Genomic DNA, 9,596 nt, shown 5'->3' on the forward strand with positions numbered 1-9,596 from the left:
GTGTACAACAGGTTTTTCAGCAAAGTTTTGATCATATTGAAAATGTAAAGGCCCTAGAAATTTGCGTATTATGATACAGTAGGCTAATTGATTCATAAATAGGCATTTTACTTATTGTTCAACAGAATTTTACAAAGATTGTTTAATTTAAGACTAAATGTTTAAAAAAATTATTTTTTCAATGAATTTATACCCCCAAATGGATGACGTGTCCTGAGAGATACAAACATAAAAAAATAAAAGTCATGTCTTTAACAAAAATCATGAAATTGTATTATTTGTGTCCTAAGAAGATGGAAAATAGCAATGAATTCATTTCTGATTTCTCTTCATGGTCTTGCCCTTTTCAGAACTAATGTGCTTCTAAATTAATTTTCTGCATTTTTTTTTTTTTTAAGATGCTGTGATGTTAAGACATCCTGGAACCATGGATGTGTGTTTCATATGTAAAAGCTTTTAAAAGTTGCCTGACCTCTGATTGTTACATTGTCCTGAGTCTCTTGCAGATCGACCTCTGGATCAACAGAAAGTTCTTGTTCCCTGACAAAACAAATCAAATGCCTTTGAAAACATCATTTGTTGTAGATGTCTGTTCTTGCACTTTTTATTTTTCATTTAACTTGTTAATATTGTTCCTTATTTAATTCATTTAAGTTTTTATTTTATTTTTATATTGTCATTTAATTTAGTTGTTTTATTCTGCTTATGCAAATGATGAATTCCAGTGTGACTCAGTTAAAAGAGTGCAAGGTAAAATCTTGGTAGTTAAATGTTATCACTCGATTGAATGGGCGTTATCAGCGGTTATCAGCTCATTGATATGGGCCAGAAGGGGCCTACTGCACCTACTGGTAGGCTCAGGAGGCTGTTATCATCCATCCACATGGTTAATCAGCTATACTAATAGAGAAGACTCCAGATCCAATCCCAGAGGAATCCAGCTCACCGGTAATCGGAAGACTATTGGATGACGCGGCAACGTCGCGGCCGTGCAGTTCTTCCAGTTGACATTTTCAGGTAAGATCATTGAAATGAGCATTTAAACTGTAATTAATTAGTCAATAAGCGACAACAATACAGAAAATGTGTTTTAAGGTGGCGTGACATGAGTGTTGACATGAAATAACCGTGTTGCAATTGCGTTTGTAAACGTTATATATTACGTTATAAGCCTGTCCTTACGTTATATGATTTATGTGAGCATTAACGTTGCTAATTAGCATGTTTTTTACGTGTCTGAAGCTAATAGGGAAATTAAGTTTACTAGTTAAACGCAAAGTTAGTCTGTAAAAATGACTTATTTTTGCTTATTGCATATTGTATCTCCTCGTTAAGGCTTCACTGAAGCTATATCATACGCATATTGAGTGGAACATTCAAACCCAAGATGTATTTTATGGCTCTTTGGTATGTTTGGAAACCGTGGGATCTTCACTAGAATTTAAAATAAAGTTGTGTGGGTTTGAACAAAGCTTGGCTGCATTTGATCCCACACGAGGAAGCTTACAATTACATTTCATGCAAAAGACGAACACTGGCAGTCTATTAGAAGTAAATAGACTGTGGTGTCTCTGTGTGTCACATATATTGCTGTCCTCAACATTGAACTTGAAAAATAAAACCCAAAGTCACAGGTCTGCCTGCCTGTGAAACATTAATATCTCTTTACCTAACTTTTTTTTCTCCATTTACCATTTCCAGTGGGTTGCAAGGAGTTCTGTGGTAAGTTTGTTTTATTACTTCCATGCTCTATGTCTATGTTGAACAATCCAAAATTGGTTTTGGGCTGTTTAGAGAGAGGGCCCATTCACAAATCTGTCTGTGCAAGTTTCTCTCTGTTTATGTTTTAGGTTGAAGATGGCCCAGAGAGGTAAGCCTTACAGTTGCTAATCTAGAAGCATTAGACAAGTGTGTCTGAGAATGACGGTATGATCTGCAACACTGTCTTTTTTATTACTGATTTATTACTGACTAGCTTTTTCTTTCTTTGTTTTTATTCAACAAGAGAGAACACACATTAATGCAGAGCAAAGGGAGACCTTGATATCTTTTTTTAAGGAGGGAATGAAGCATGTCGGCTCACCCTTAATAGCAAGAGCTGCATCAGCTACGTGTTTGGACACCAGTGTCATAGAAGTAAGGTTTACTTTAGTGCCACACTAACAATCAACAAATGTCAAATAATTATAGCATTCTTGTATAAATGAAGTGTTTTGTTAACATTCAGTTTAACTGGTCTAATACAGGGGTGCTCAATCCTGTTCCTGAAGATCTACAAAGTTCAGCTCCAACCCTGATCAAACACACCTGAACCAGCTAATTAATCTCTTAGGTAGCACTTGATAATTACAGACGTCTGTGTTGGAGCAGGTCTGGAACTAAAGTCTGCAGGTAGATAGATCTCCAGGAACAGGATTAAGCACTCCTGGTCTAATACTTTCGTTATTTTTTCTTTTTCAGAACTGGATCGGTAATTACAAAAGATCTGTAATTACAAAAGCTTCCTCTGAGCCCCGGCCATCAAAGGCCAAAGTTCATATCAGAGAGCTGTCACCTTATAATCTTTTTTGTAGAGACGTATTGAGAAACAAAGGTGAGAGACAATATTTAACAGATGCTTTTAATTGTTATACTAAATGGTTTGTTGTTGTACATAGCAGCCCTGTTTACATCAGTGAAACAGATTTTCAAGGTAGCATTTGGCAAGTACTTCACTCACGCAATTTGTATTCATCAGTGTAAGACTGCTGTGTGTCTTAAAAAGAATCATCAGGTCATCTACTTTACATGTTATCTTGTTTTAACAGAGTTGTTACAGAGAAATGGGTTTCACAACCCAAGTAAATTAGTGTGTTGGACAGATTCTCATTGTATGAATGTACTTTAAAAAAGAGATGCTGACTCTAAAGTGTTAAGTTTTCTGTGCAACTATTTTTTCCTTAGGCACAATGAATGATATCAAGGGCAGGTGGGCCACATTGGGGGAAGATGAAAAGCAGAAATACATTGAAGAGGCAGCAGGACTGAGGGCACATGGGCAGGCCCTTAGCCCTGAAATGAGGGATGCCCGAATTAAAATGCACCTTAAGAAGCTAAAGTTAGAGGTTTGGAAAGAGGCTTCATTTGCTTGGCATTAGTGGTATTATTAGAGTATTCGATGCAAGGATGATCGAAAGCAATTGTGATGTGAGCAGAACATTTTGACAGACAACTGGATTGTTTATCTGTAGATTTTTTTCATTATTTTTGATTTTTCTTTACAAGGCTATCAACATCAAATATTCTCACATTGAAGAAATTGTCAAAGGCTCATACCACCCTCTCAAACTAAATTCCTACTGGTTAAGCTGGTCTATTCAGATCAAGGTGGTCAATTGAAGCATTAGTAGTCACAAATTGCTATGAGTCAAATTATTAGTTGGATATTGGACTCTATGTAAACACAGCTAATGTATAGGTAATGTAACCCTGGTGGTCCCTGACCACTTATTTGCCACATGTGACAACACTGTTTTCATATATTGCCGAACCCTGTTATGAGCTGTTTCTTTAGTGTGTGTTGGGTTTTTAAAAGTAGGTTTTGTCTATTTTGTATTTAATCAATGATTTACTATTTTTTGTGGTTGTCTTGTTTATCTAAATATTGTAAAGGTGTCCAAGCTTGAGGATTTGGATGTGGAAACAGCCATTTTGTCATTTGACCGCCAAAAATCCAGCTTAGAGGTGTATGAACTGAGCAGCAAAGGAGCCACTGATTTCCTTGACTCAACGGACACAGTGAACAACTTTGCACTGCATTTCAAAGGTATTGCTTATGAAAATCCACAGAAATGGACTCAGGCCTGTAATAGTGCGAATATACATAATACAGTTTTAGGAAATTAATTGTTGTCTGTTGTTACATCTGTAGCCAGCTCCTCAGCCACAACACCCAGTACCAAAGATCAAGTCAGTGTGCTGGTAGGAAAAGTGCAAGATCTGTTCAACCAAAAATATAGTAAGCGTATGTTCAAATACTTTTAAGGCTGATGTAAAGAAACTGCTTATCTTGATAACCTATTATACCTTTATGAATCCATGGCATTATTATCAAATAAATAAATAATTTATCTAATGTGCCCATCAACCAATAGATTATGACACCTTACCAGAATGACTGTTTGCAGCCTGTACACTGGCAATCAGCTAAAGGGGAGAGTCACAATTGTCCAACTGTGTAACTTTGTGTAACGTGTGCATGCATGTGTGTGTGTGTGTGTGCCTGTGTCTTTCAGAGGAGGCTGGAGGTACTGGAAGGCTCCCCTACCAGTCCCTGGTGAATCAGAGCATGACCATAAAAGTTGCTGGACTGCCCAACAGCCTTACCCTCAAGAAGCCTTCCTTTTATGGAAGAAACCAATTGGAAGCCATTTTGAAAGCTCCTGAGGGGATTTCATTTGAAATAAGTAAGTGACATTACCAGTGGTTGTGTATCTCTACTTGTGTTTTGGCAGACCATTTGTCTCTATGCAAAGTGGGGAAAATAAGTTAACTAAAGAATAATACAGGCCTACATGTGAGTCTTTGTATAGTGCTGGGCCATTGCATCTCTCTCTGTCCCTTCACCCCAATTGGTCGAGGCAGATGGTCGCCCACCCTGAGCTGTGGTTCTGCTTGAGGTTTCTTCCTCTTAAAAGGAAGTTTTTCCTTGCCTCTGTCATCAAGTGCTTACTCATGTTGGGTCTTTGTTAAAGGATTAGTTCACTTTCAAATTAAAATTTCCTGATAATTTACTCACCCCCCATGTCATCCAAGATGTCCATGTCCTTTTTTCTTTAGTCGAAAAGAAATTAAGGTTTTTGATGAAAAACCCTTAATAGTGGACTTCAACAGACCCCAAACGGTTGAAGGTCAAAATTACAGTTTCAGTGCAGCTTCAAAGGGCTTTAAATGATACCAGACGAGGAATAAGGGTCTTATCTAGAGAAACCATCTGTCATGTTCTCAAAAAAAAAAAAATTAATATATATATATATATATATATATATATATACACACACACACACACACACACACACACACATATATATATATATATATATATATATATATATATATATATATATATATACATATACAGTGAGTACGGAAAGTATTCAGACCCCCTTAAATTTTTAACTCTTTGTTATATTGCAGCCATTTGCTAAAATCATTTAAGTTCATTTTCTTCCCTCATTAATGTACACACAGCACCCCATATTGACAGAAAAACACAGAATTGTTGACATTTTTGCAGATGTATTAAAGAAAAACTGAAATATCACATGGTCCTAAGTATTCAGACCCTTTGCTCAGTATTTAGTAGAAGCACCCTTTTGATCTAATACAGCCATGAGTCTTTTTGGGAAAGATGCAACAACTTTTTCACACCTGGATTTGGGGATCCTCTGCCATTCCTCCTTGCAGATCCTCTCCAGTTCTGTCAGGTTGGATGGTAAACGTTGGTGGACAGCCATTTTTAGGTCTCTCCAGAGATGCTCAATTGGGTTTAAGTCAGGACTCTGGCTGGGCCATTCAAGAACAGTCACGGAGTTGTTGTGAAGCCACTCCTTCGTTATTTTAGCTGTGTGCTTAGGGTCATTGTCTTGTTGGAAGGTAAACCTTCGGCCCAGTCTGAGGCCCTGAGCTCTCTGGAGAAGGTTTTCGTCCAGGAAATCCCTGTACTTGGCTGCATTCATCTTTCCCTCGATTGCAACCAGTCGTCCTGTCCCTGCAGCTGAAAAATACCCCCACAGCATGATGCTGCCACCACCATGCTTCACTGTTGGGACTGTATTGGACAGGTGATGAGCAGTGCCTGGATTTATCCACACATACCGCTTAGAATTAAGGCCAAAAAGTTCTATCTTGGTCTCATCAGACCAGAGAATCTTATTTCTCACCATCTTGGAGTCCTTCAGGTGTTTTTTAGCAAACTCCATGCAGGCTTTCATGTGTCTTGCACATGACCGGACGGCCAGCTCTAGGAAGGGTTCTGGTCGTCCGAAATGTCTTCCATTTAAGGATTATGGAGGCCACTGTGCTTTTAGGAACCTTAAGTGCAGCAGAAAGACTTTTTTGTAACCTTGGCCCGATCTGTGCCTTGCCACAATTCTGTCTCTGAGCTCTTCAGGCAGTTCCTTTGACCTCATGATTCTCATTTGCTCTGACATGCACTGTGAGCTGTAAGGTCTTATATAGACAGGTGTGTGGCTTTCCTAATCAAGTCCAATCAGTATAATCAAACACAGCTGGACTCAAATGAAGATGTAGAACCATCTCAAGGATGATCAGAAGAAATGGACAGCACCTGAGTTAAATATATGAGTGTCACAGCAAAGGGTCTGAATACTTAGGACCATGTGATATTTCAGTTTTTCTTTTTTAATAAATCTGAAAAAATGTTAACAATTCTGTGTTTTTCTGTCAATATGGGGTGCTGTGTGTACATTAATGAGGAAAAAAAAAGAACTTAAATGATTTTAGCAAATGGCTGCAATATAACAAAGAGTGAAAAATTTAAGGGGGTCTGAATACTTTCCGTACCCACTGTATATATATATATATATATGCTTTATAAACACAAATGCCCGCCTTGCAAGTGCTTTCGCCAGACCATCTTCCATATTCTTCAAACCACTTAAGCTGTATGTCCTACACCTTTCCAGAACTGGCGCCGCGTTACAGGACAAGTTCAATAGGGAAGGTTTAGGACATACAGCGTTAGCTTTTTGAAGAATATGGAAGGCAGTCTGGTGGAAGCACTTGCAAGGTCCTTTGAAGTCCACTATAAGGAGAATAATCCTGGACAGTTTTCATCAAAAACCTTAATTTCTTTTCGAGTGAAAAACGAAGGACATGGACATCTTAGATGACATGGGGGTGAGTAAATTATCAGGAAATTTTAATTCTGAAGTGAACAAATCCTTTAATAATATTATAAAGAGTAGGGTCTAGACCTACTCTGTTTGAAAAATGCTGTGAGATAACTTTGGTTATGAATTGGCACTATATAAATAAAACTGAATTGAAACAGATTGAGGTTATAGGTGTCTTTTATAGGTGACAGTTTATAAGGTATGTGACACTATTTCTCTGTTTCGTCATTATAATGCAACACAATTTCTAAAAAGGCACCTCTCCAGAATATCCTATAGATGTTTAGTTGAATGTGACTAGTGACTGTGGCCCTTGACAATGGTTTTTATCTTTTTAATGCTCCTCAAACTACTTACTAATTAAATTCTATGTATATAATTTCTGCGAATTATGTTCCTTTGATACTGCTGTGTGATTAATTATTTTTCTACAGTAATGCAGAAGGCCAATTATTTGTTATGCTCATGCTACACAAGTGTTTTGTTTTTCCTAAAAATATCAGATGCAGCACAATGCAACCCCACTGACATGGCAGAGGGAATGTCAGAGCACATGGATGCAGAAGGTAAGCCGAGTTGTTTTTATTTTATCTTTAAATAAATATATAACATTAAACTTAAGAAGCATAGTTAACTAGATATGTAACTGTGGTCATTGCACAGCACATTTGACCACTGTACACATTATTGAAATAATAAAATGAAATCAAACAATGAAATTTTCACCTTTGTGTGATGGTTTAATGTCTTGAAATCAACAGACACAGCAGATGGCATCCAAGCGAAATCGGTGGAAGAAATATTAGAGGCCATGTGTGAAAATGGTATTTCTTGTACTTGTCATACATTTTGCCAGATGCTACAAATCAGTTTTTGGTATTGTTTAAGTTCAAGCTTAAATAAAACTACTGTTCTGAGAAGTCTGCCATTGACATTTGACACAAAGAGAAAAGCTTACTTGTTTGAAAATTACAATTTATGAATACAATATTTATCCAGGTGACATTAAACGGCATATGTAAGGCTGGTATTCTGATCATTTTACGCTTTGAATTGGCTGTTGAGATTTAGATGCAAATAATGGGACTGTCTATTTTTAATCAAGGATTTACTAATTAACAATTGACAGTATAAATGCTGACAAATTGAATTAGGAATGTGTAATTAAGATTTAAAAGTTGTATTAAGAAAGTTGTTATTGTGGTGTTTTGTTTTGTTTTATGTACTTTAGGTGCACAGCAGATGGAAGAAGAATCCTCAGAAACAGCCACTACTGTAGCCATCGTGATGACTGCAGATAAAGGTATCTTTCCACATTGTGGTTATTTTTTATTTACCAGGAAGTGCCATTGAGACGAATGAGCTGTTCCTCAGAGTAGACCTGGCCAAGACCATCTGCTTCATAGATTAAAAACAGGCAGTTTCAACAGATTACAATGCTACAATAAGAACAGATATGGGAACAAAAGCATAGACTAAAATATGTTAAAAGGGAAAAAAACATAAGACAGTGACAAACTGTTACAAATCAGCCTCCTATCCTTTTTATTTTGGATATAACAGCATTTAACTAGATTTATTTTAAGTCTTTCAAGCGGCAGATTCCAGGCAGAACATGCAAAATACATAAGAAGTCTTTTTCCAAACTCTGTAAAGTATAAAAACATCTTGAGAGTGCAAAGGGTGTTGTCCAGTACATTTCTTTACAATACAAACACAGAGATAGGAGGTGAGCACACCAACAATTGCTTTTTAAATGATAATGCACCCGTGTACAAGAATACAGGTGGCAACAGCAGGCCGACCTACGACTGTGGTGATTAGATTTCTGAAATTAAAATTGAGTTACCCCTCTGTCTCAGGTTTGATTTACATCCATTTCTAAAACGGAAAACCAAGAGTTTTCCTTATTTTAGGGTTACACCGAAGCTGATTTCTGAAATGGAACCCAAGAACTCTTCTTTGTTGACCTGCTTGTATCTTATGATTGAGCTTCAGCAAGATCTGAGATGAATTGATGTGCAATACCCACATTTTCATTCGGCAACGGTTACAAATGAATAAGCTTCCTTTGAGGTGTTGGTTTGAATGTGGTGATGAGTATGATTTCAACTAACTGGCTTAACTTCCAAAATATTTGTGTTTTTCCTTTGGTAGATGGAGGCAATTTGTGCTGTGTCTGCAGTGTCCATTTCGATGACAAGAAGAAGAACGCTTCAAAGAAGTGGCGTTCATGGTCACAGTGCACAGTGTGCCAATCATGGTCACACACTGCATGTGGTTTTAAAAAGAACATGTGCCTTCACTGCCAGTGTGAAAACACTATGCGAACACCCTGAACCACTGCATCAGTGTTAGAAAACATGCTATTTACTGCATTCCAGGATGTTTAACTTGTTTGAGTTGTCAAGATGTTTAACTTTTTTGAGGTGTTTTTATTGTGTTGACAACCCCCACCCCATCCGTACACACACACACACACACACACACACACACACACACACGTTTTAAAATGTATTAAATGTCTTTTCATCTGTTTCATTAAAATGTACTTTATATGAACCTTGCCTCAAATTTATTGTAACAATTGCACTTCACTTGTCAGAAAAAAAAAAAAAAACTGATATTTTTGATGTTTTCATTCATCCTAATTTTTATTTATTGTTGTTGGGGCATGTGGGGACTAATAAAGTTATTTTG

The 9,596-nt window shown here is 37.1% G+C and overlaps 1 protein-coding gene across 1 annotated transcript; it reads left to right on the forward strand.

The window, feature by feature from the left end:
- Positions 1 to 1,857: 1,857 nt before the first annotated feature.
- On the forward strand, positions 1,858 to 9,354 carry zgc:113176 (uncharacterized protein LOC554708 homolog). Its single transcript, XM_051104953.1, has 11 exons — positions 1,858 to 1,870; positions 1,976 to 2,136; positions 2,461 to 2,593; positions 2,944 to 3,104; positions 3,652 to 3,805; positions 3,911 to 3,997; positions 4,275 to 4,445; positions 7,400 to 7,462; positions 7,658 to 7,720; positions 8,128 to 8,199; positions 9,054 to 9,354. The coding sequence occupies exons 1-11, from the start codon at positions 1,858 to 1,860 to the stop codon at positions 9,233 to 9,235; spliced, it is 1,260 nt and encodes a 419-aa protein (XP_050960910.1). The 3' UTR covers positions 9,236 to 9,354.
- Positions 9,355 to 9,596: the final 242 nt, after the last annotated feature.

Source organism: Labeo rohita, unplaced genomic scaffold, assembly GCF_022985175.1.
Source record: "Labeo rohita strain BAU-BD-2019 unplaced genomic scaffold, IGBB_LRoh.1.0 scaffold_847, whole genome shotgun sequence".
Lineage (NCBI taxonomy): Eukaryota > Metazoa > Chordata > Actinopteri > Cypriniformes > Cyprinidae > Labeo > Labeo rohita.